This window comes from Panthera leo, chromosome D1 (assembly GCF_018350215.1).
Source record: "Panthera leo isolate Ple1 chromosome D1, P.leo_Ple1_pat1.1, whole genome shotgun sequence".
In the NCBI taxonomy this organism is placed as follows: Eukaryota; Metazoa; Chordata; class Mammalia; order Carnivora; family Felidae; genus Panthera; species Panthera leo.
The window spans coordinates 43,801,569-43,829,488 of NC_056688.1; the positions used below are offsets into that span (position 1 = coordinate 43,801,569).

General features: G+C 35.5%; 1 protein-coding gene across 3 annotated transcripts in view; it reads left to right on the plus strand.

Annotated features, from left to right (window-relative positions):
* The first annotated feature begins 2,469 nt into the window (after window positions 1–2,469).
* Window positions 2,470–27,920, plus strand: part of GRM5 (glutamate metabotropic receptor 5) — a 512,152-nt gene continuing 486,701 nt past the window's right edge. For all 3 annotated transcript variants that reach the window (XM_042906834.1, XM_042906835.1, XM_042906836.1), the window contains exon 1: window positions 2,470–3,130. In XM_042906834.1, the coding sequence (XP_042762768.1) occupies window positions 2,470–3,130 (661 nt within the window). The remainder of the gene's footprint in view (window positions 3,131–27,920) is intronic.

Here is a 27,920-nt window from a genome sequence, read left to right on the forward strand (position 1 = left end):
CTAAAATAATTTTAACAAATAAAATTCATGGGACTACTTTAGTTTCATCATTTTGATAGCCCACCTCTAGTCTTGCATATCACTTTGATGCTCTTATGTAATAAAAATGAGTCTCGTTTTGTTATTGGGTTTGTTCCTTAACATTGTGGATTTAGTAAAACACTGTAATTCCTTTTACCTAAGATTTTTTTTGTCTGCAGTAGAATTCATATGTTTATGAGAATAAGCATCGATCTCTAGGTCTTTGGTTTAAGCAAGTGAAGGGAATGCTTGAGAATATTCGGATAATTTCCCAAAAGAGAAAATGATATCAGTATTTATTCTGTGCTCCTTGTCTACAGTGCCAACTTCTATACCAAAACTTATTTTTTGCCCTAAGTATTGCTAAGCACCTAGTTATTCTGGAACATCTAGTTATTTGATTTTTTAAAAATTTTAATGTTTAGCATTATGCAAGGGAACCTTTCTGTTTTGCCATAAGAAACGAGAGAGAGGGGGAGAGAGAAATCCTAAGCAGGCTCCACATTATCAGTGCAGAGCCCGATGCAAGGCTGAAATGCACAAACCACAAAATCACAACCTGAGCCAAAACTGAGAGTTAGAGACTCAACCCACTGAGCCACCCAGGTGCCCTAGGGAATTAGTTCAAAGCAAGTTGAGATCCTTGGCTGGCAGAGAGGACAACATACAAAATAAGTCTCTTATTCTTTCAATAATCCAGATCACTAATTTGTCAGTTCCCTTTTACAAACTATGCTAGAATTTGCTGTAGGCAACTTGGGACAAATTCTCTTTTTCCCAGGAGTTTAAACTGAAATAGATGACTACTTTCAAAGCTGTACTAAGTTTCTACTTGGAAGGATAATTCCAAACATGCATCCCTGCAACCCTTTGGGTCTTCATGATATGTAATTTTTTTTTTTTTCCTGGATCAGAGATAGAGGACTGATTACTGTGAATTTTATTACAGGACTCTGTAATTACTTTGAAGACTCTGGAGGACTGAGTAGGTTGCCAGAGAATTTTCTGTCCTCACCACCTAGCTACAGAATGCCCTTGGAAAATTAATAACAGAAAAGGTCATGTCCTGAATATATATATAGTCTTATTCAATATACAAGACATTTGCATAGTTGATATCTTATGTTGATTCCCATAAGGTATCCTGGTACATATGATGGGACTTTTCAGATGAGGAAACTCTGGTACTGAGAGGTTAAACAGTTTATTAATAATTCTTAATAGCAGAACTAGAATTTGAACTGAATATTATTTTTTCCACAAACTGGTACCCATTTCCCTATGTCTTTCTACCTATTTAGGGAACATTTTACTCTGTGACACCCCAAGTCTCTCCCTCCTTTCCTATAGTTCATTTAGCGTGGAAATACCTACCTGACCTCATAATGTCTTTGTACTATATTATATGGAAACGAGACACAGTACTTATTTATTGGGGAGATTGTTCAACTTGCCTTACACTGCATTTGAAGAGGGACTATGTAGCTTTTCTTTAAAGTAACTTTATTTTTGCAATTTCATAGTTAATACATGCTTACTGCCCAAAATTAGTTTTTTTAAAACAAAAAATACAATCACCCAGAGATAACTAATGTTTATAATTTTGGAGTGCATACTCCCTGAAGTTTTCTGCTCGTGGCATAGTTTTGCTTTTAGGATGCTTTCTCTCATCTTCACATAAGAATATAGTTTGGCCTGCCATGCATAAGATTTGTTTTCGTGTACTCCAGAAGAACAAATGAAACAAACATTAATATAAGTGAAGTAGTATTAATATAAGTGAAGTGAAATAATATAAGTGTAGTGAAATCTCTATCAGATTGCTTCATCCAACCACAAAATTACAACAGATATAGACAAAGGAGAGTCTGAAATATTTTTAGATTCTTTTTTCAAAAAGATTATAATCTTGGGGCGCCTGGGTGGCGCAGTCGGTTAAGCGTCCGACTTCAGCCAGGTCACGATCTCGCGGTCCGTGAGTTCGAGCCCCGCGTCAGGCTCTGGGCTGATGGCTCGGAGCCTGGAGCCTGTTTCCGATTCTGTGTCTCCCTCTCTCTCTGCCCCTCCCCCGTTCATGCTCTGTCTCTCTCTGTCCCAAAAATAAATAAAAAACGTTGAAAAAAAAATTAAAAAAAAAAAAGATTATAATCTTAATCTATATCATCAAAGTCTACTAGTATAGACCATTAGAGCTTCTCAAAGTAGCTGCACTTACATTGTTAAATGCACATGCTATTTTTTTTCCAGGTTTTGAAGATCATGATCACATGGATGCATCTAACTAAATGGTACGTGGGGACATGGTGGTCCTTTAGAGAGCACATCTAAATTACTGGCTAATTCCTTGGTTTGCCACCCAACATAGGACATTGTTTGATTCTATCTATCAGAAGTCTCCTAAATTTTCCCCACCATGCTGTCTTTATTAGCTTGAACTCTTTTCCTAAAATGGTCCTTCTGTTGATCCTGTCAGTTCTACTTTTGAAAGAAGATGTCCGTGGGAGTGCACAGTCCAGTGAAAGGAGGGTGGTGGCTCACATGCCAGGTGACATCATTATTGGAGCTCTCTTTTCTGTTCACCATCAGCCCACGGTGGACAAAGTTCATGAGAGGAAGTGTGGGGCAGTTCGTGAACAGTATGGCATTCAGAGAGTGGAGGCCATGCTGCACACTCTGGAAAGGATCAACTCAGACCCCACACTCTTGCCCAACATCACACTGGGCTGTGAGATAAGGGATTCCTGCTGGCATTCGGCTGTGGCCCTAGAGCAGAGCATTGAGTTCATCAGGGACTCCCTCATTTCTTCAGAAGAAGAAGAAGGTTTGGTGCGCTGTGTGGATGGGTCTTCCTCTTCCTTCCGTTCCAAGAAGCCCATTGTAGGGGTCATTGGGCCTGGCTCCAGTTCTGTGGCCATTCAGGTCCAGAACTTGCTCCAGCTTTTCAACATACCTCAGATTGCTTACTCGGCAACAAGCATGGATCTGAGCGACAAGACTCTGTTCAAGTACTTCATGAGGGTTGTTCCTTCAGATGCCCAGCAGGCACGGGCCATGGTGGACATAGTGAAGAGGTACAATTGGACCTATGTGTCAGCTGTGCACACAGAAGGTAAGCATCCTTTACATTCATTGATGTATGTTTTATTACAGATCTCAGTTAAAAATTCAGGTTTTGGAAGACTAAAATATTCCTGATTATTTGGGATCTTTTTAGTTGCCCAGTTATAGCAGTAATATAAGAAGGGGATGAGTGACAGATGCCTACAGAAGCATAGATTTAAGCAAATATGAGTGTTTATGTGGCACGATTTGGTGAAATGGAAAACTTTTTTGGATTATGTATTCGTTATCTATACTTCTGCTATAATGATGCTAGAGATTTTTGAGTTTTCTAGATCTTCATTGAACACCTCATAATTTTCACATTTAAAGTTGTTCCAACTGCTTATTGTGTTTGATAAGGAGAGGTACACATAAATTCAGGTAGGAGCTCAATGCAGCCAGGTACAGTCTGCTTTGAAATATAGCATTTCATATTCTGGTATACTGTGACAGAAAATTACCAAACAATTTAGTCTTACCACTATTTTTTCAATAGAGAGTATAGTTAACTCTGGAATGATGATATGTATGAATTAATTTTATCCTTGTGTAGAATATACTCTTAAAGTATAAGTTTTAACAATTCAAAATCACTTTTCCTTTGAAATTTGTTGCTTCTTATGCTCAAAGCAAAATGAAAAAGCAAAATATGACTGAGGTTCTATAATAATAATAACATTAGCCCTTTTTATTGGTTATGGTACTTTGAAAATGTTTTCACATACATTACTTGTTAGTTAATGACCAAGGCTGTTTGGGATAGGTTTGGTTTGACTACAGAAGTTAAGTGACCCAATGTGAAACTCACTAGTTACACAACACTCTAGCACAACTTATTGCATATACTAAAGCAAGAAGGTACAGGATACTTTTTATAGTTCATTGAATCATCATGAGGATTAGTTAAGATTGAAGAATCTTGCAACAACATTATCAGTGTGGTCCAGAGAATCCAATCCTGTAAAATGTGGATTGAGTTACTGAACAGTTTATTAAATGACCAGAGTGAGCCTGCTTCAGAGGTTGGCAACCAATCACCAATCAGATGTAGCAAACTATTCATTATGAAGTAGCATAATACAGATTTCACTGTGTGCCCACTCAGTAGCAGTAGCCAGAGCTACACAAACATAAAATGGGCTTCTATACTGGACTGAGATATTTTTATGCCTCTGGAAATTTTTACGTGTAAATTTATTGTTTATTTATCGAGATATTGATATATGGAGATTTTGAGCAATGGATAGGTGATTGGACGAGGACACCTTGGAGTTTCTCCTAATGCTGAGATTTTTCAACATAAAACTATTTCATTTTATTCTCACAACAAGCCAATGATACAGATGATCTTGATATCTTATTCCCATTTTAAAATACAAATGCTTTAAGAGTTTAAATGATCCATCCAACATATATCTAATAGTAATTTTAAGAGTAAGACTCATAGTTACTTGTAGTTTATGGTCCTATAATTGTTATTCCAATGGAATAACACCTGAGGATATATTTATACAACACGTATTTATTAAGCACAAATACATGTAAGGACTTCTGATAGTCCTGTAAAGGACAGCCCTATATTTTATATATCACTACCCTCAATGGGTATGCAATCTGGCAAAGGACATGAGGCATGCATTAATACTTATAGAACCATAATTCAGATAAGAAGAAGTTACAAATATGTCTCTAAAATAAACAGAAAAAAAATCAAGTTCCTCTCTGTGGTGATAAGGGCCATGGTGGAAATCTTCAAGAAGGAATTTGACAGTTGGGTTTTAACAGGAAGAGTACTGATAATTGGTGAAAATTAAGAAGGGTTGGATTTCTGGAAAAGGGCATGAGGAAATATGAGAAGGTGAGAAAGTAAAAAAATATTTACAAAACGCCAAGGATAAAGTTATGTTTTGGTTTGCCTGAAGTCATAAATTTCATTAGGGGCTTCCCTCCAGCTTCAGAAGAATAAACCTTGGTCTCTATGTAGGACATGCCAATTCAAGATTGTGTTCTAAGAGAAATTAATGATCATAACCATTGGCTGTTACTAATTTAAGCTTTCAACTTTTTTTAACCCAAATGTACGCTGATAGTGAGCTAATAAAATAAATTATGATTCATCCATCTAAGTATTATTACTTAGCTATTAAATTGAATGAGGGAGTCTATAGGTAATGAAATAATAATAATGAACTCCAAAATCATTTTAGGTGAAAAAGGCAAGGGGCAGTTTTGTGTAGTGGCATGTTATTTGTGTAAAATGGAGTTTGTATAAACCATTTGATTTTCAAAGAACTGCTCTCAGAGAAGAACAAAACTGGTAACAGTTGCTCCTTTTGAGGAGGAAATTGAAGAGTTAGGGGATCAGGTAGAATGTATAACTTGTGCATGCAAACATTTGAAGCTGTGTACTATAAGCATAAACTACCTATTGTGACATAAAAATTAAAAGAAAACATTCTATTTGTGGACAAAAAATAAGCCATTAAACATTCCATTGCCAAATTCAGGCAAATTTAATTATTTTTTGCCAAAAATAGGTCAGTAGAAATGTTATTGCAAAACACTGGCAAAGTATTTGGATACCACAAGAATTCAGGAGAGAACAAACTTTGATACTGAACAAAGACTGGAAGAAATATTTTGGCTTATTTATTTATGTGGTTTAGTCAGAAAGTATTTATATTGTTTTGATCCCAAGCAACTTTGTGTATAATGAGGTTATGTAGGATTATCTCTTAAAATTTGTGCGTATAAGAGTGGTGTGGTAGGAAGTTTCATGAGGCAAAAAATCATATCCAGGATCAGAAAAGTGCTTGTGTAGTGAGATACACCTCTGTTGGGTACTGTGGAAACTCCCCAAGATGATTCCTGGTTTTCTGGGGCCTGGCCTTTCAGAAAGCCTTTCAGAAAATGTGGGATTTACCATGAAACGGTAATACTAGTTCTTCCTTTAGCCTCTTTTTGTCGCTGGATTGGGATAACTCTCTTTAGACCCAAATTGCTCAGCCCCAGTATCTCAAAACTATTCCTATCCTCCTTTGACCAACTGATATTACTCTTCCTTGAAGAGTATTGAACTTTCTTTCTTTTTAAAAAATATTTATTTATTTTTGAGAGAGAGACACAGAGTGCAAGCAGGGTAGGGGCAGAGAGAGAGGGAAACACAGAATCCAAAGCAGGTTCCAGGCTCTGAACTGTCAGCACAGAGCCTGACATGGGGCTCAAACTTGTGAACGGTGAGAACATGACCTAAGCCGAAGTTGGCCACTTAACCAACTAAGCCACCCAGGCACCCCAGACTGTTGAATTTTCCAAATGCTTTCACATGAGGCATTGAAGTCTATGAAAGGATGCTGTCCCATTTAAATCCCCTATCCCCCATCCCCAAATTGCTCATTTACTTTATACTTAAGCATGGTAGTACTGTGTCACTCAGTCCTCTTGGCAGTGATCACAAGATGTTCCTTCAAGAAAGTGTTGCTGTCACAGAATTTCAGAAGAGAGCACAGGGAGATTTGGGTTTTAGCTTCAATGTTAATCACTTACACTTGCCATTTTCTTGATTTATGGTTTTTCTCTGGCTACAGAACTGAGTATTTACTGTGGCTTGTTGTACCATGCAGGCATTGTGCCTAGGCCTTCTAGGCCAACAGGTCAATAGTATGAAAGTAAAACAAGAAAAAATAATTAAGGCAGACCACACTAGCTCTTCAACTGTGTGTAGGAAAGGAACATGCAATGACTCTGAAGGAAAAATGTTAACTTCTTTCAAAGGTGTCAATCCAGTCAGCACACTCTCTGCTCTAAGAAAATTTAAGGGGTCCTTTGCTTCAGCACTCTTACAAACCTTGGTATATGTGCCCATTATGGCACAGGATCAATGGTGCTTGCCTGTTTGGAGGAGTGACAGACTGGCTGCTTTGATGACTTCCTTTGCTTTGTAATTTGATAGTTCCCTTCTACTCCTGTGTAGCACCCGCCATGTGATTCCTTTGCTTAATAGGATGTGGTGGAAGTGAGGACTTCCTTTCTACTCTGTCTTAGAACACTATCATCACCATGTGAAGGATGAGAGCACCCAGGTTTTCCAGATAAGGCCATCTTAGACCACTTAACCTCAACTATGTGAGAGCACTCAATGAAGATCAACACAGTTGCCTTTCTGACCCACAGTGAACTGCAGTCACACATACAGCCCAGATGAAACCATAAACATTACTCAGCTAACCGTAAATTTATGAGCAATAATGAATACCTTCAAGACAGTATAAGTAAACTCATCACCATGACTTTAACTGCCCCACTTCCCAATTGGATACTACTACAATGTTTACACTTCAAAATCAAAACAAAATAAATGCATTAACATGAATTAATATTCTTTATATTTAAATGTGAAAACAATGTATTGTTCTACAAATGTGAAATAAATGCTGTGGGCCAGAAGGAAAATTTAGTCTTTCATTCATATTCCTGTAGCTAAAGACTTGATAATTCCCTTAAAGCCTTGATGCTTTAAATAATCAGACACTTACATACATTCCATTATTACATGCTTTCCCTGGATCTAGCCCAATTTCATTGAGAAAAGCAATTACAGATTGAATTTTATGTACAAAGTCATGTATATTGTACTTTATGGATGCCTTATAGGATTTTTATACTTCACAGTTTTTGCCGACTTTAAATTCCACTATACATCCAACGGGCCTATCAGAGTTCCTAGCATATAATAGGTATTCACAGACTATTTGCTGAATGGATGAATTTGTGTTAGAATAGTACCTCACTATTTATGAATAGATAGCATGTAGAAAAATAGCAGGCACTTATAATTTTTCACAGTTTTGCTTCTTTTTAAAAATGAGGTGCCAAGATGCCTCCCTTGATTAATTGTAAAACGCTATTCACACTCTGCTCCTTTTTTGTTTGCACTGGTTCCTGAATTTATTATTTCTATCTAATGATATAGGAATGCTAATTTGTTCTAGCCAAAAAGCATGTCAGTGATGCTCTTGGGGAAAAATGTACGAATAAGTTGTACTGGTAAAATGACATCATTAAGAGCATTGTCTTTCAGGTTAACCTACGTATTGCAATGTTGTACCACTTTTAAGTTGTGATATGGTTTTCCATCAATTATTTTAACATGTGAAAACACTCAAGCTTTAGTTGAAAGATTTTCAAAGTGATTCATATTATATATGCTTAGTTTAACTTTTAAAAAATGGGACTACATTTTCCTGTTACATTATTTCTACTAATTGGGATTGTATCAAGACAACAATTTAGTATGAAAAGACAAGAAATGTCATTACGGGCCTTATTGGTATTTTTAAAAGGGGTTTCATTTTGTTTCTCCAGGGGTTGAATAATGTTGGGCGTTGAGATGGATTTTTGAGATGATCATGATAATTCAGACACAAACTATTGTTTAGCTTTGTAAAATGTTAACATTGGAGGTGTCTTAGGTGAGCAAGTAATTTAATACCTCTGTTACTGTGGGGAAAACAGACAATAAGGACAGGTAATTTGGCCTTACTGGTACATAATTAGTTACAGAGTTGGGTTTTGGAACTCAATATTACTGACCAGAATTCAGTTTCCACATCATTGTTAGGAATAATTACTCAAGTTCTTTCTTTTTATTTTTTTAATTTCCATTGTATTACTATTCCATTTTATTGCTGTATTCCCTTTTTCTTCTTCTGAATGATGCCAGTCTGCTATGTTTTTAATTTTTTTTTTATGTTTATTTACTTTTGAGAGAGACAGAGACAGAGCATGAGCACGGGAGTGGGAGGGGTAGAGAGAGAGAGAGAGGCAAAGAATCTGAAGCAGGCTCCAGGCTCTGAGCTGTCAGCAGAGAGCCCAGTGCGGGGCTCAAACTCACAAACTGTGAGATCATGACCTGAGCTGAAGTCGGATGCTTAACCGACTAAGCCACCCAGGTGCCCCTCAATCTGCTGTAAGTTTTAATGCCTATCTGAAGTCATAGTAGGTACTACAAATGAATTTATTAATGTAAAAGTTAGCTTTGAGAAATGGCATGATCTCTTTGCTCTTGAACGGTGAATTACAGGAAGTGCTTCTTTGCCTGAGTCACTTTGAAATATTTTCCTTTGCTTCACAAAAAATCTGGAAAAATTAGACCCCCATAAATCTTTGTGATTATGAAATGTTTGGGTAATTATATTGGTTACCCTGATACAATAATACATAAAAAAACAGAAGATGCAGAGACTTCTAGCTGGGTTCTTCATTAAATTAGATCACAGAACACTAATCTGGAAAATACAGTGGCAACTTTAATAGTAAATAAGTAATTTTTCATATTCATACATCACTGTCAGAAACTTCATTGTTAGTAATGAAAGAAATACAGGTGGCCCTGGGAAATGCTTCTCACCTTCCGTTCCAGATAGAATAGCATATGGACTATTAGTGGCTAGCCTCTGAGGGAGTTATTGCCTTGCTCAGGGGAAAAATAGAATCCATTGACATATTTGGCTGTGGCTTGGACAAGATCTTCCCTATTTATAGATTAGATCTGAAAAATTGGACTTTAGACCAGGTTTGACTCTGACTCACCTATAAAAGCCTCATGACAGAGATAGTATCCCTGTTTCCACCTTCTCAGGCACTATTACTGTCCATTCACTGATGAAAATACCAGAATTTCCCTCCCAAATACTCCATGCCCAGGATGATTAAGTTAGAAGGAACTTTATTTTCAGAGGTTATCACTGCACCGATCCCCCAACACACACAGACACAAATATCTGGGGGGATACGCAGTTCCAACTAATCAGATGCTTTCTTTAAGGAAGATCATCATCATCATCATCTCTCTCTCTCTCTCTCTCTCTCTCAGAGAGGGAAAGAGCATGCACCTGATGGGAGAGGGGCAGAGGGAGAGAGAGAGGGAATCCTAAGCAGGCTTCATGCTCAATGTAGAGCCTGATGCAGGGCTTAATCCCATGACCCTGGGATCATGACCTGAGCTAAAATCAAGTCAGACGCTCAACCAACTGAGCTACCCAGGCACCTCAAGGAAGATCATCTCTTAGTGTGTATGCCTGTTAGATATATTTAGCATTTCTCTATTTTGTGGATGTGAGCTGCACACATTGTGTGTTTTTTCTTTACCTTCCTTATTCCAGACCCTAAAGAGATAACATTATTTTCTGAGCTTTAGAGTTTGAATATTCAGAATGTTCATTCATTCTGTTTATTAGAGATAGTCACATGACACCATTCCTTAATCATTAGAACCTTATTAGCTTCTAGATTTATAAAGTTGACTCTGAGTAACAAAGGTTGCTACTGAGTGAAGAAAACTGTGGAATGGGAGGACATGCTATGAGGTGCTTCTGTTCCAATTAACACAACTTCTGCACAGCAAACTCTACTCAGTACACATGAAGTAAGTACTTAAGAAAAAAACAAGGATAGGACTTCAGAAAAGTCTAAACAGAGGATCTTTTCCCTTTCCTCCTTTTCTCTGTTTTCTTTCTGCCTGTCTCATTTATCATATTTTCCTCATCTCTTACTTGTAGTTGTTATACTTTGTAGGTTCAGTGAATCTGGTCAAGGGTAATAACATCATTATTTCCTTAATTTGAAAATGAATACATGAGAGCTAAAGATTACATTCATGCTATTTTGGAGGTGGGGAAAAATAAAATTAAAAGGACAAGTTTTCCTAAAAGAAGTGTCACTGACATCAGAGCTAAGAGTTTTTACTATGTGACTCTGAGAAAATCACTTCAGCTCCTTCTTTTATTTGTCCTAGGAAGAATGGCTAGAAAGTATGTTCTTGGGGTTACCTTCCAAGACTGATTTTCTGTGACTTGCTTTTTTGCTTCCACAGGCTACACCTGGGACGGGTTAAATGTTGGGCATCACATTTAAAATAAATGCAGCTAGGGCATGATCGGTTTAAAAGAGAATGGTCAAAATGGTTGTTAGACTTGAAACCATGCCTTCAGGGGCGCCTGGGTGGCTCAGTCAGTTGAGCATCTGACTTCGGCTCAGGTCATGATCTCACAGTCTGTGGGTTCGAGCCCCGCGTCAGGCTCTGTGCTGACAGCTCAGAGCCTGGAGCCTGTTTCCAATCCTGTGTCTCCATCTCTCTCTGCCCCTCCCCCAGTCTCACTTTGTCTCACTCTGTCTCTCAAAAATAAATAAATATAAAAAAAATTAAAAAAAAAAAAAAGAAACCATGCCTTCAGAGAACAAATTTAGCACACACAAGATAAGACATGGCAGGGACATGACTGCTACCTTTAGTATTTGGAAAATTCAGGTGGAAAGGAACTGTACTCACTCTATGTGGCCAGGAGCATAACAAGGGAGCTAATTACTGAAATACCAGGGTAACAAATTACAGTTCAATTTAAAAAAAAGGTTATGTTTATTCACTGACACAACTGTTCACTGAAGAAATTGTGGGTTAGTTTTCTGTAAATTCTATGCACAGCCTGGAATGGATAATCACTTGGAGGGGCTGTGGAAAATGAACTGAAACCTTATTTCAGGGAAGGAAGGAGTTGGACTATTTGTCCTTTTTGATAACTCCCAATATTGACAATCAAATGCCATTTAATTGAGATTGTATTCTGTGATTGAAAACATGACTACATATACTGTGATATTTCATTAATTTGTTCACTTATTCCACAACACATTCTAAAAAGTCATCATTTCATAGATTAGAGAATAGGTATGGAAAGAAGTAATTTCCCCCTAATACTGCAGCTAGTTGGTGGCAAAGCAAGGATTTGGAGCCAAGGACAATTCTTTTTAAGTGAACCCACACTTCCTCCCTTTATATTGGGGTAGTTGTGACTAAAGGAAGAGTGGAATGCACACTTATTGACTCTTTTTCCCTCCGTAGGAAACAAGACAACTCTTTGTTTTCCCACCGAGAAAATCTTTGAGCGTGTTTCTTGTGTCTTTTTATTCAGCTTTGAAAGTAACACCTTTCTTTGTTCCCATGGAAGTAATTAATTATAGTAAAAAGAAAATAAATTAAGGAGGATGCTTGTGGCAACAAGTTGACCTCACAGAAGAACTTTCTGTGAGTCTGATGATAAGTACAGACTGTATCTGGTTGTTTTTATTCACATTTCCATTGCAGACGCCACACTCTGTCCTTCAGATGCCAATTATAGGAGGAAGCAGGATGGTACACATTTTTTAAGAACAGGAGAACATATTGTTAAATGATGTAGCCTTATGTATGAAAGACCTCTTTGGAATTCATCAGAACTAGGAGTTATGAAATCTCATTTTGGCACATTTGCATATATTCCAGAAAGACTTCTCAACTTAACCAAATGTTGAGTTGAGATTTTTTGGCAAGAGGTGTGATCGTCAGCTTTGTTCATTTCAGGGGACTTTGAAATGAGTGATTATGCCCCAATGATGCATTTTATGTATCATGGAGACTTTCAAAAGAGAGAGATTGCCTAGTCAGTGTTTAGGTTTTTTTTTCAAAATGTACATCATAACCCATTGTAAAACCTGTTTGGTGGCTTGAGACAAGCAGTTAATGTAAAGGTGAATAAAATAGGATAGAGTAGAATATAAACATCAGAGTATTACATGAGAGCAAGGGTAGGTATTGCTTTGTACATTTTTATTTTAGTTGTATGTAACCATATGTGTCCTGTGGGCTACCATTTGAAATGTATTTCATACTATGTCTTACAGCTAAAAAAACCGTGAAAGCAATTTATTCTACTTTTCTTTTAACATCGTTAGTACATTTTTTGCTAGAGAAATGTAATATACATACTCAGGTTTATTCTTTTGTGACAGTATCATTTAGTTTGTCTCCCTGGTGCATGGGTTTTAAGTCTTATTATTAAAAAATAAGCAATAATCTAAGGCACCCATAGTGGGAAATGGCAAAGACTTTGAGAAAATATAAATAATTAATATGCTGTTGATACATGGCATAACCATCAACATAGGATAATGGTGAGGACACCTGCCCAGGAAGTTAGGGACAATTTCCTAGTCTGAGTTTTTATCACAGATCAGGACAAGCCTGGGAACATTTTATTGTTTTAATATCCCAATATAGCACATTAAAAAATAAATACAAATGACATTACAGTTTTGGTACTAAAAGTGTACATGTAACAAATTCATACATCTACCCCCAACACACACACACACACACACACACACACACACACACACAGAAAATACAATGCAGCAATATTCCTAAGATGGTTCTTTGTTACATAAAATAGATCATGGTACATATATATGTACATGTATACATATATGTACATGTACACGTATACATATACATGGTACATATAATATGGTGTGTAATAAGGCACAAGTTTAAACATATAAAGTGATAGCTTTATTTCAGTTTTTTTTCCTGAGTTTTCTAATGATTACATGTACAATCACATGCTATGTAGTTCAGTCTACATTTGAGGTCTTTTGAGAATATGAAGATGAAGCCAAATACCATTAGTAAGAAAAAGTGAGATAAGATAGGACAGAGCATTTTTAGAAGTAAAAGTAGTTTCACAAAATGGGTAAACAACATTGGGGTCATGACCTTAAATTCACAAAGTTTGTTGCAAAGACATCTCAGGAATCAGTTTCCTGATACTTTGCAGCCATTTTATTTAAGTAGTATGAACACAGACAGATTTGAGTGTAAATCCTGATTAATAAGTGTTCTTGCATGTGGAGGCACTTTGGACTAAGTCATTTAATTTAGTTTTCTCATTATCAAATTGAGATAATTCCTTTCACATAATACTCGTGAAAAAATAAATATAAGGCATTTAGTGTCAACCTTAGCACACAGCAAGTGCTCAATAAATGTCTTCTAAATTAGTTTGCCAAGAAATTGCCTTGCCTTATTTGGAAATGAAGACAAGATCCATAACTAAATGTTTCACTTTGGCTTTACTTACTTAAATTGATTAGTGAATGAGGTGGAAAATTAGGAAAGTGACCAGTAAATGCAGTGAGTTAGACTTTTACCAATTTTCCTTTTGGAAGTTGGGTTTGCAATCGTATAATACAAGATAGCGTGCTTAGCTCTTTGGCACAATTATTACTATGTCCCACAATCTCACCTCTAATTGCTGAGAGATGTTATGGTGTAATAAAATGAGCAGTCTGGAAATCCAAGAGCTAGACTATTAAGATGGTTATCTTCAGTGTGTGTGTGTGTGTGTGTGTGCGTGTACGCACGCGCGTGCGCGTGTGTGTGTGTAGGGGTTGGAGGTATGGGAACAGAGGAGGTTGAAGATAGAAAGTCAGTGCAGTACCTTAAGTACTTCCGAATCATGCTTACTTTTATAGTAAGCATGAACATCTTTTGTAGTTAAAAAAAAGGCACAATGGATACATGATTTCTTTGTAAATTTCAAGTCAGACAGGCTCTTGCTCCTTAACTAGTCAGTAACTGTGACTTTGCTAATGAAAACTATATTGTTGCACACCGAGGCATGCATAGGCCTGAGTATAAAACCAAGGGGAAATAATATGGGCTTTAGGAAATAAAACAATTAATAGTTAGTTTGAAAACTAAACTAATTCTCTTTTGTAGATCATTGTAGCACAAATAATATGAATGGCAATAATAGTAACTATTATTTATCTAGCCTATACTGTTACTGTTATCAGAAATAATCAGTTTTTCATAATCTATGAATTGATACCAGATATAAAGTTTGGTGCTTTTATTAGCATATTATTAGTAATGCTATCTGAATGTCAGTCCTACCCATAGCTACAATGAAAATAGAACAGAGAATAAAAAGGATATGTCTTCCTTCATTTTTCTTAATGAATCTAAAAAGGGACATATTTTATATTTGCCAGTTTCTTCACAAACCTCCTTGATATTTCTTTGATTATGTAACCTTTTCTTCCAGTCATATATGTACTTTTCACCAGATTAGGGTTGGGATTTCAAGCCTTGAGTTTCCCTAATAAGAGTAGAGAGGCATTATCCTTTCAGAAATAGGTATTATTGCATTGCTATGTGGTGAATTTTTATCCTTTAGAGAAGCTGGAGAAATATAAAAGTTATGTAAGACATATTAAAGTTTCATGTTAGTTTACTTTCAATTTCATGGAATTTGAAAAAATTGAATTACAAATGAAACTGGTAATTAATATGTGTTTTTTGAAGTAAATTGATAAAAGAGAGAGAAAATATATCAAGATGCTGAAAAAGTTAGCTATCTGGCTGTGTTATTCATTATCAAACTTAATTTGGTTATTTTCATCCCTTATCACATGAGTATAATTAGTTCTCATTTTTTTGTTCTGAGGAAATAAAACTTTATAAACAACCATTAATTTTCATTACACTTAATGTTAAAACTCTAGGCTTTATTAAAAATATATATATACTGAAGAATCAAGCTGGCAATATTAATTATATGGATTTATATGTATTTTTATTGATAATAAATCCTCACATAACTAATAAAATGCAAAAAAATACAAGTTATTTGGGAGTTGGTGGTACTTTAATTTGTCACGTTGCTTAAAGTTATAAAAATAATTAAAAACTGGCAGCAACATTTTTGATTATTTGAGAAAAAATTTTGCACAAAATATACATTCTGGACAAAGTGCAATATATTTCAATGCAAGTATATACTGTATAAAAGCTCACCTAATGGAGCTCAAGATCTATGTGATGCCATGGTAAATGAACTAACATAATCATTAATAAATTAGTATTATGGGAATATATTGTGTTAGACATTGTGGTGCACACTGTGGAAAAATACATGATGAAGTACTTGCCAGCACATAACTTTTCTTAGATGTACACTGTTCTGACCTCATATTAATGTAAAATTTACCCTCAGAGAAAGAATATGGTTATATGTAAGCAGAAATTTATAAAATGATACTTATGTGGCAAGGGATGAGCATATAAAGAAACTAGATTGAAGGAAGGAAGTCTTTTTAAGTATAATTTGGAAAATTATGGCAAGTTTAAAAATGTTTTTATAAGAATTTCTATTTACTGTCATCACTAATACCAGTGAGATAAGTAATCCTAGAAGCAGAATATTACACGATTAAGGTGAATAGGGATGGAGATCTTCTGCCAGAAGTAAAAAAAAAAAAAAAAAAAAAAAAGGAAAGTAATGTGTTGTTATTTGTGGTTATTTTGTTTAGTACTGTGTGGTTCTTATATTTGCCTAATACTTAATATTCTGAGATTGAAGGAAACCATGTAGAGAATCATAGGTCACCTCGTTGTATCCTTTTGTTTATACAATTCTGTGTCCCTTGATCTAGGATGAAGTTGATAAGTATTATTCTATTCAAGATAGTCTAAGTTATGTACCATTAATATTTTTATATAAAATAATAAGATTTTAATCTCCTTCACTAACATATATTGCAGACAACCTCAAACAATAAACTATAAAATGCATAATCACTAGTAATTAAGACATTCTCTGGCTTGTTTAACAAAATTGAGGTCATTTCTTTTTATGAATTTAGATCTCTGGTAATTATCTCATAATATAGGACTCTGGGAAAACACGCACTTTTTTATTCCTTTTAATCATACTGTATTTTTCCTGATACAAATTTACATTCTTGAGTGAAATTATTCATAAACTCAAACCTAAACTCTGATTTTGATGTTTCTTTGCTTCTTTCTTGAAATTCTCAACCTTCTGTCTCTTCCTGAGTCTTAGTTCTGAATCTTAAACTTTATCATACTTTTCAAATTCTTTTGAGTAATCAGAATTGTTTTACTGAACTGGTTTCACTTACGTAAATAGCACCATCCTTGAAGGAGGCAGTGAATTTTGTGACTGTAGAGAATAGTACTTTGGGTTTGTTTGGCAGGAATTTCTCTGCTAGCCTTAAGGCTTTTTACATGCCTTTGCTTTTACCTTCACTCTGTCAGTAGATAGCAAACCATATTGCATATGACTTTAAGGTTTAAAGAGGTTTAAGAGAGTTTAACACTTGTGCCATCCATAGGAAGAAAGAATATCATTGACAAATGTGATGAATAAAGGTAGGCTCTCAAAATTTTAATATACAGTATACGAAGGTGGCCATGATTAGACTTTCAGAATTGTACACAATTTCTAATCAAAAGGCAACTGAAATAGGTCTTAACCATTCCTGAAAAAGAGGCAAAACTCCTACTGAAGTGATTGAACTTGAGTATGGAAAACTACCTCTTATCCAATTAGAGTGCTGAAGAATTTGGTTTTGAGATCAGTGGAGAGAGCATTCATCATGGAATCGCTTTGGAGACTATGTTCGATTTCCCACTTTGGGATGACCTTGGGCAGTTCACTTAACCTTTCAGAATACACAGATCCTCATTTTTAAGATGGTAGCTGGTTATATCTGCACCCCCTGTACTAATCTTTTGTTAGAATGGTCATTTGAATAATCAGTTAATGCACTTTATAAATTTAAAGCTGCCTGATGTGTTAATTAATTAAATATTAAATGAGTACTCACTGTGTGCCAAGATCTATATGCTTGGGCTAGGCTTTTATAAAGTACTGAGTACAATAGTGTGAAAATCAGATCCTAATCAAAGACTTCATTAGTGATGTCTTCACCACAGTAAAACAGTGAGATTTTGACTGCCAGATATAGTTGGGGGCGGGGAAAGGAAGGTGAGCTCCTCCACATCATGTGCATGTCCATAGGTAACAGATGTTGATAAAGTGTGAGATCTGAAATACACATCAAAACCACAATGAGCTACCACCTCACACCTGTCAGAATGGCTAAAATTAACAACACAGGAAACAACAGGTGTTGGCAAGGATGAGAAGAAAGGGTAACTGTCTTACCCACTGTTGGTGGGAATGTGAACTGGTGCAGCCACTCTGGAAAACAGTATGGAGGTTCCTCAAAAAGTTAAAACTAGGACTACCCCACAACCCAGCAATTTTACTAGTAGGTATTTACTCAAAGGATACAAAAATACTGATTTGAAGGGGCACATGCACCCCAACGTTTATAGCAGTGCTATCAACAACAGCCAAATTGTGGAAAGAGCCCAAATGTCCATCGACTGATGAATGGATAAAGAAGATGCGGTATATATGTACAATGGAATATTAGTTGACAATCAAAAAGAATGAAATCTTGCCATTTGCAATGATGTGGATGGAGATAGAGTATTATGCTAAGTGAAATAAGTCAGTCAAAGAGAGACAAATACCATATAATTTCACTCATGTGGAAATCTAAGAAACAAAACAGGTGAACATAGGGGAAGGGAAAAAAGAGAGTAAACCGCAAGAGACTCTTAATTATAGAGAATAAATCAAAGTTTGATGGAGGGAGGTGGATGGGGGATGGGTTAAATGGGTGATGGGCATTAAAGATGGCACTTGTGATGAGCACTTTGTGTTATATGTAAGTGATGAATCACTAAATTCTACACCTGAAGCCAATTTTACCATATATGTTAACTAACTAGAATTTAAGTAAAAACTTGAAATTAAAAAAAGGGAAAAAAAAATGAAATGACCTGGCAATTTTAGCAGTGGGAACACTGCAGAATTGAAAGAGCTCAGATACCGAATTCAGAGAAACCTGAAATCACATCCCAGCCCCATCACTGTTTGCTGTGGATGTGAAGCCAGTTTCCTAAGCTTCAGTTACATCATTTCAGAAAAGGCATGGTTATCAATATTTTTGGTTCATTGGATAGTCATGATTATTGATTTAGTAAAATACCTAACACACAAAATACTAAAAAATCTCAGCTGCCTTTACTTATTGGGTTTTGTTTGTTTGTTTTTTGGCCTTCTTGTTTTATAAGAGAAACTCAGGCCTAGGAAATTTAAGCTACTTGTCTAAGGTCATGGAGCTCTTGGTGCCAGGACACTGATCGGAAAGTAAGCTTAATGTTCAGAGATTTTTTATTTTAAGAACACTCAGTTTCATAAGCAATTATATTTTTATTACTTGAAATACGTACTTATTTACTCCTGTTACTGTGTTTAAGGGCTTGGATGCAATGGTTAAATAGACTAGATTTTAAACTAATTACTTGACCTCTGTGAATCTCAGCCTCATCAATTATAAAGGATTGGTGAATGCTGATGATAGAAGACAGTCACAGGGCTTTCACCATGTCCTGGTACTTTTCTGAGTACTCGTATATATGTTAATTCATTTAATATTCATATCAATCCTATGAACTAGTACTATTATTATCTGTTTTATAGATGAGGAAACTAAGTCACAAAAAATGAGAATAATGTAGGTAGACCTACATTACATATTTGTTGTGCAAGTTAAATGAGCATTTAAAAATACATAAAACACTTGTTTATGATGTGCCAATTTTAGTAGGCAGGCAATAAGCATCATCAGTTAATACTAATTTGGATATTATAATTACCATTTTTTGGGGCTAGTCATTAGTTCAAATATAATACCTTGGATTACCTTTGCACTTCTATCATTCTGGTGTCTAAAAACAACTTAAATGATTATTTATTAAAAGAAAATAAAGAAGGCAAAAGTGATATATTAATAAACATGCATATTATTTACAAATGCAAAAGTCATACATAGATATTATTTAACATTTGGAAAAGAAAAAAGTGCAGAAAGAATTTTAAAAATCATTAACATTCCAACAGAAATAAAAATATTTTGATGTCTTATTTTTTATTATGTAAAATTTTATTTTAAATGTTTATTTGTTTTTGAGACACAGTGAGCACTTGAGAGTGGGGGGCGCAGAGAGAGAAGGGAACAGAGGATCCAAAGCAGGCTCTGCACTGACAACAGATAGCCTGATGTGGGGCTCAAACTCATGAACCATGATATGACCTGAGCCAAAGTCGGACACTTAACTGACTGAGTCACCCAGGCACCCCTCTCATATACAGCTTTAAAAAGTAATTGTGGGGCGTCTGGGTGGCTCAGTCGGTTAAGCGTCCAACTTCGGCTCAGGTCATGATCTCACAGTTTGTGGGTTCAAGCCCCGCATCGGGCTCTGTGCTGACAGCTCAGAGCCTGGAGCCTGCTTTGGATTCTGTGTCTCCCTCTCTCTCTGTTCCTCCCCCACTCATGCTCTGTCTCTCTCTCTCTCCTTCAAAAATAAATAGAAACATTAAAAAATTAAAAAAAATAAAAACTAATTGTAATCAATTTAAGAACTATCCATAATTTTGTATGTCTTTTTTGTTTTTTGTATTTTTTGTTAACATTGTAGAGAGAATTTTCCTATATTGTTCATACTCTTTATGAACATTGTTATCTATAAATATATAATTTTTTTCCACAATATTACATATTTGGAGATCCTTAGGCTGTTTCAATTTTTCAGAATTCTAAAAATCATATAAATGAGCTTATTTTATCTGGTATTTACCTCTGTATTTATTTTTTAATTGACAAGACAAAATACAAGCAAACAATATTAAATTCATGTACAGCTTGAAGGGTATGAACATTTTTAAGGCTCTTAAAATTTATAACAGCAAGATTTTAAGTTATTTCAACAAATAATTGTTGGCATAAAAAGTTCAGGTAAATAGAAATATATTTGTCTAATGAATAGCTTGCTTAAGAAGCAAACATTATATTTTCTCCCTCCATGGATCACCCAATCCAAGGTGCTTTCAAAATAAAGTTTGGGTATTATGAAATAGAATTTTGAAGGTTTATAAACATAGAGAGTGTTCATTCATCAAGCATGAGGTGGTTATTAAAAGTTTGTTAGAACTCATCTCTAGGATAAATCATCCTTTAATCTTCCTTTGTAAGCTTTGCTCTTCATCATACACGTGAATTATATTGCAGCTTTTGTGATAATTCCTTTAAAAAACAGCTTTATTGATATATAATTGATATACAAACCCTGGTATGTATTTGATGTTTACAATTGGATAAGTTTGCACATATGTATACACCATTGAGACCATCTTTTAAATACATCTGCACTGAGTGACCTTGTCCTTCCTAAACCACATTTTATCCATCTCTGAAGCCGTGTTTGTCCATCTTCCTCCATGGGCTATTTAATCAAACACACGTGTGTCATTCTTATCTATTTTCTCTCCTAAACTTTACAGTGTTTGTCCACATTATTAGAACACTTGCAGTTTGGTTTCTATATCCTGTGGTCTTAATGAGAAATGGCAGGGCATAATTGTGTGCTCTTATGCACACAATTTGGAGTCAAATAAACTGGATCTAAGATTCTCACATTTATACTAACTTGGGAAAATCACATAACCCATCTTAAGCACTTAGTTTAGACATTTTAAAGAAGTCGTTCTTTCTTTTTAATTTTAATTCTAGTATAGTTAACATAAAATGTTTTATTAGTTTCAGGTGGGCAGTATAGTGATTCAACAATTCTATACATTGCTCAGTGCTCATCGTGATAACTGTACTCTTAATCCTCGTCACCCATTTCACCCACCCCCCCACCTACCTCCCCTCTGATAACTACCAGTTTGTTCTCTATAGTTAAGAATTTGGGGTTTTTGTTTGTCCCTTTTTTACTTTGTTTGTTTGTTTTATTTCTTAAATTCCACATATGAGTGAAATCATATGATATTTGTCATTCTCTGATTGACTCATTTCACCTAGCATTATACTCTCTAGCTCCACCCATGTTGTTGCACATGGAAAGATTTCATTCATTTTTATGGGTCAGTAGTATTCCATTGTATATACCACTTCTTTATCCACTCATCAGTTGTTGGACAGTTGGGCCTTTCCATAATTTGGCTATTGGAAATAATGCTGCATTAAACATAAGTGAGGATATATCTTTTTGAGTTAGTGTTTTCATATTTTTTTGTGTAAATACCTAGTAGTGGAATTACTGAATCATATGATAATTCTATTTTTAACTTTTTGAGGAACTTTCATACTGTTTTCCACAGTGGTTGCACCAGTTCGCATTCCCACCAACAGTGCATTGCATGAGGGTTCCTTGTTTTCCATTTCCTCACCAGCGCCTGTTGTTTCTTGTATTTTGATTTTAGCTATTCTAACAGGTGTGAGGTGATATCTCATTGTTTTGATTTGCATTCCTTTGATACTCAGTGATGTTGAGCATCATTTCATGTGTCTGTGGACCATTGGGATGTCTTCTTTGGAGGAATGTCTATTCATGTCTTCTGCCCATTTTTTCATTGGATTATTTGGGTTCTGGGGATGTTGAGTTATATAAACTCATATATATTTGGATATTAACCCGTTATCAGATATTTCATTTTCAGATGTCTTCTCCCATTCCAAAAATTGCCTTTGAGTTTTGTTGACTGCTTCCTTTGCTGTGGAGACTTTCTATTTTGATGAAGTCCAAATAGTTTGTTTTTGCTTTTGTTTCCTTGCCTCTGGAGACATATCTAGAAAGAAGTTGCTGTGGCCAGTGTCTAAGAAGTTACTGCCTGTGCTCTCCTTTAGGATATTTAATGGTTTCAGGTTTCATATTTAGGTCTTTAATCCATTTTGAATTTGTTTTTGTGTACGGTGTATGAAAGTGGTCTGGTTTCATTCTTTTGCATGTTGCTGTTCAGTTTTCCCAACATCATTTGTTGAAGAGACTATCTTTTTTCCATTGGATATTCTTTCCTTTCTTGTTGAAGATTCATTGACCACATAGTTGTGGGTTCCTTTCTGGGTTTTCTGTTCTGTTCTATTGATCTATGTGTCAATTTTTGTGCTACTACCATACTGTTTTGATAACTACAGCTTTGCAATATAACTCGAAGTTTGGAATTGTGATCCCTTCAGCTTTCCTCTTCTTTTTCAATGTTGGTTTGGCTGTTTGAGGTTTTTCATGGTTTCATACAAATTTTAGGATTGTTTGTTCTAGCTCTGTGAAAAATGCTGGTGGTATTTTGATAGGGGTTGTATTAAATGTGTAGGTTGCTTAGGCAGTATAAACATTTTCACAATATCTGTTCTTCCAATCCATGGGCATGGAATGTTTTTCCATTCCTTTGTATCATCTTCAGTTTCTTTCATAGTGTTCAGAGTACAGGTCTTTCACCTCTTTGGTTAGATTTGTTCCTGGGTATCTTATTGTTTTTGGTGCAGTTGTAAATGGGATTGATTCATTAATTTTCTTTATACTGCTTCTTTATTGGAATATAGAAATGCAACAGATTTCTTTACATTGATTTTATATCCTGCAACTTTACTGAATTCGTGTATTAGTTCTAGCATTTTTTTTGGTGGAGTCTTCAGGGTTTTCTATATAGAGTATCATGTCATCTGCAAATAGTGAAAGTTTTACTTCTACCTTGCTGATATGGATGCTTTTTATTTCTTTTTGTTCTCTGATTGCTGTGGCTAGGAGTTACATGCAGTACTATGGCAAATAACCACGTGAGAGTGGACACTCCTGTCTTGTTCCTGACTGTACAGGAAAAGCACTCAGTTTTTCCCCATCGAGGATATTATCTGTGGGTTTTTTCATATGTGGTCTTTATTATGTTGAGGTATATTCCTTCTACTTTTTGAGGTTTTTTTTTTTAATTGTGAATGGATGTTGTACTTTGTCAAATGCTTTTTCTGCTTCTGTTCACTTTAAATATGTATGCCAAGGGGAAAAAAAAAACAGTTACCTTTGAAAATAAATGTGACCTGCTATCATATTATATCAGAATCTTAGGAACAAAGCACTAATTATTAAGGAAATTTCAATTTCTATCCATGGACCCACTAAGTGTGGATGGGTTAGTATATCTGCCATTCTTATATGTAATTATTTGTTTTCATATTTAGTTCATTTCTTGTTGTGTTGAATTCTTCCTCAAAAATACTATTCTGACAAAATAATTAAAAATTATTTTAAATTGTGTTTCTACAAAATCATTTGTACCTTTCCTTCCCTTATTAATTGTTAGGTTTATTTTTGCCATGAATTCTATCTTTTTATCAGAAAAAAAGATGTACCATTAGAGATGGACCAAGACAATGTTCTTTTTTAACACCTAAAATTATGATGTGCATTGGTCATACAATATATAAGCTGAAAATTATGGTAGTTCAGTTTTGGTATTTGAATTGCTAACAATTAGGTAATAAAAATTCTGTTGGAGTAAGATATTACATAAATGTTAGTTAAAAATAATGAGAGTGGAAGCTACTTGTAATAGTGAATGACAAATTTGTTTACGTCTTTCATAGCACGTGTCAACATTCTGAGTACATGGATGTCAAATAAACACATATTGAATTACATTTATTCAAAGTTGAACTCAAATATAACCATATATTCTAATAAGGGCACAAAAATGCTAATGTGGAATTGTTTCTTTTTAAGGCCTAAAGTCACACTCTTAGAGGTTAGACTGGGGTGACTAATTTATGAGATCTTGGTCTGTGAAAATCTGAAGCTTTGTCATAAACGAGTTTTATCTAGTAAAATAATTCTTCGTGACCTTCTTTGTTTCAATAGTCTATTGGGCACTATAGCTTAGTTACTAATTGCTACTAGGCTTTGAAATACTTGAGTGAGTAGCCAGGTGTGGTATAGAGCAAGAATTTGTGGGCATAGCTAGTGAGCAATCATCCAACAAGAAAAAGTGGGTGAGGGGTGTGAATAAGCTGGTCCTTGCCTCCTGAAAGGGTGTGAGGATTGTCCCTTGTGTGTCCCATATGTATGTGAAAGGATGTGTGACTGTCCCATGTACAATCACTTGGCCATTCTTTACTTCAACACTTTGTCATATGGATCACTTAGGACATATGACTTCAATTATACATGAGATATGGTGAGAAAAAAGGTTTTTTTTAATATATGAAATTTATTGTCAAATTGGTTTCCATACAACACCTAGTGCTCATCCCAAAAGATGCCCTCTTCAATACCCATCACCCACCCTCCCCTCCCTCCCACCCCCCATCAGCCCTCAGTTTGTTCTCATTTTTTAGGAGTCTCTTATGCTAAAAGTTTTAAATAACCATAAGAAACTGTTTTCCCAGATGGCCTTTGATACCACCCTGTCAATTTCTCTTTTTTCTAAATTTGTACGTAATTCACAGGGAAAGAAAGAGTGATTAATCCATTGTGTTCTTTCTTTCTTCCAACAGAGGCTGAGAATATGAGAAATAATAACAGTTTCATACACATTAAAGGACAGTAATGTGTATAGGTTTTCATATGTGTGACCTCATTTGATCTTCTTATTGACTTGTAATGTAGGTATAATTATTGTCGTTTTATAGGAACCAAGGAAGCACAAGTACAGAGAAAATAAACTTACAAAGTTATAGTATGCCTTAGACAAAATTTAATTTTAGGCATTTCTGATTCCACATACTCTTATATCATGCTTTATTCAATATTCTAAATTCAAATGCTACAGAAGAGTAGAGTGTTCCTATGAAATCATGACCCTCCAATTCCATTCATGGAGGTAACTACTAATGGCAGTTTTGTAATTTTCCCATATAATTTTTCAAAATCAGTTTCTTTTAGTTTTTCCTTTTCTTTCTCTCCATATCTTAAGCAACATATAATTTTTTTTATTATTTTTTTAACGTTTATTTATTTTTGAGACAGAGAGAGACAGAGCATGAACGGGGGAGGGTCAGAGAGAGGGAGACACAGAATCGGAAACAGGCTCCAGGCTCTGAGCTGTCAGCACAGAGCCCGACGCGGGGCTCGAACTCACGGACCGCGAGATCATGACCTGAGCCGAAGTCAGCTGCTTAACCGACTGAGCCACCCAGGCGCCCCAGCAACATATAATTTTTAAAGTTTATTTACTTTGAGAGAGAGAGCACGCATGAGTTGGGGAGGGACTGAGAGAGAGGGATAGAGAGAATCCAAAGCAGGCTTTCTCTGACATGGGGCTCGAACCCACAAGCGAGATCATGACCTGAGCCAAAATCAAGTATCAGCTGCTTAACCAGCTGAGCTACCCAGGTGCCCCTGTTAAGTAATATTTTTAACAAAAATGTAATCCTATTCACTTTCTTTTGTAGCTTATATTTAAAGAGCAACAGCAATGACAATATGGCATGGATACCTTTTCAAGTTACAATGCATCTTTTTAGTGTAATTTACTTTCAGGTCATTCTTAGGTTCTGTTGCATTTCTTCTTAGTAATTTTATTGGCTCCACTTTCTTTATGTCTGCATTACCTTTATCTTATGTTTTCACTGTTGGTGAAGTCTTCAGAATTGGACTGCATTTTCCTGTCTTCTGTGTCTCTTGTTGCCATCTTCAGTAACTTCTAGACATAATTTCATGTCCATCTCAGGTACTGAGCTCACAATTCACCACCAGCCACCAATACAGATAGAAAGTGTTATCACTTAAACAGAACTACATTTTTTCCCTGGCAGTCAAGGACACAAGTGGGGTTTTCCCTTCAGAGCAGTAAAGTATTGTTCATGGTCGTTTTTTTTTTTTTTTTTTTCTTTCATTTACCACTACTCCACACATCCTTACACAAGAATGTAGAGGGAAAATTGAGGCCAATATAACATGAACAAAACTTTCTAGATTACATCCTTACTACACTTGGTTTTCAGCTTTCAGTTCTCCGGCCAACATCTTACAGATTTCTGGCTAAGGAAAGACATCAAGAAGAGAGAAATTAATCTTTCATGGTGGAAGACTTGCCTAATCATGGTGTAGAACTGATTTGATTACTTGTCATTTGAGATCATCATTGTAGAACAGCCAGTTCTGGTTATTTAAGGAATTTACTATAATGCAGGGCTGGGCCAAAGTGTAGAAGATAATTCATAAACAGTGTTTAGGGCACAATGTTAGGTTGTAAGGCTTGATCCATAAATTTCAATCTTAGGCCAGGGTGTTCGATTTGTTCTTTCCAATTATACAAACAACAATTGAAAGGATTTTATTAAAGAGTTGAGCAAAGTAGAACACATTGTTTTTCTAATATTGTTGGCCACAGCATATTGGAATAGGACACACATTTTTGAATCTTGGTATATTTTGGCTAAAAAAATAATATGGTAATATTAATGAATGTGTCTGCTGGTATTTTGTGTTTAATAAGGTCTACCTCAATTGAAAAACAAAATTGTATTATTTGGAACAATTAAATTAAAAATCAATTTAATGCTGAAATGGGCTGCTTCATTAATTCATAGAATATCATAATCATTTGTAATATGAGGATTCTGAAATCAAAGACAGGCTGGGGAGTATTTTAAAGTAGCAATTGTTCAGTTGAGTATACCTTTCCCAGTGTCTCTAGCAGGTAGGGTGAGCTGCCTGAGTCTTTATTTGTATAATGTTTCAATGAGTATCATCAGGGTAAAATAAAAGACTCTTTATAGGAGATGGGCAACCTCAAGATTAACATTAATATATTTTTAACAATATTTTAAAATATATGAAGGAATCCACTCTAAGGTAAAAGAGCATCAAGGAAGTGATGAAGCATGGATGGCTGGTCATGGAAAGACACTGCTATGTCTAGGACTAGAGTTACAAATTAGTCTATCACCTTGACATTAGAAGTTATAACCTCAGGGGCTCTTTTAAAAACAATTTTTTTTAACTTTTATTTATTTTTTGAGAGACAAAGAGAGGCAGAGCATGAGCGGGGGAGGGGCAGAGAGAGAGAGGGAGTCACAGAATCTGAAGCAGGTTCGAGGCTCTGGGCTGTCAGCAGAGAGCCCAGTGCGGGGCTCAAACTCACGAACTGTGAGATCATGACCTAAGCTGAAGTCAGACACTTAACTGACTGAGCCAACCAGGCACCCCGGGCTCTTTTTTGTTTTTTAAATGTTTTTTATTATTTTTGAGAGAGAGAGAGCACAAG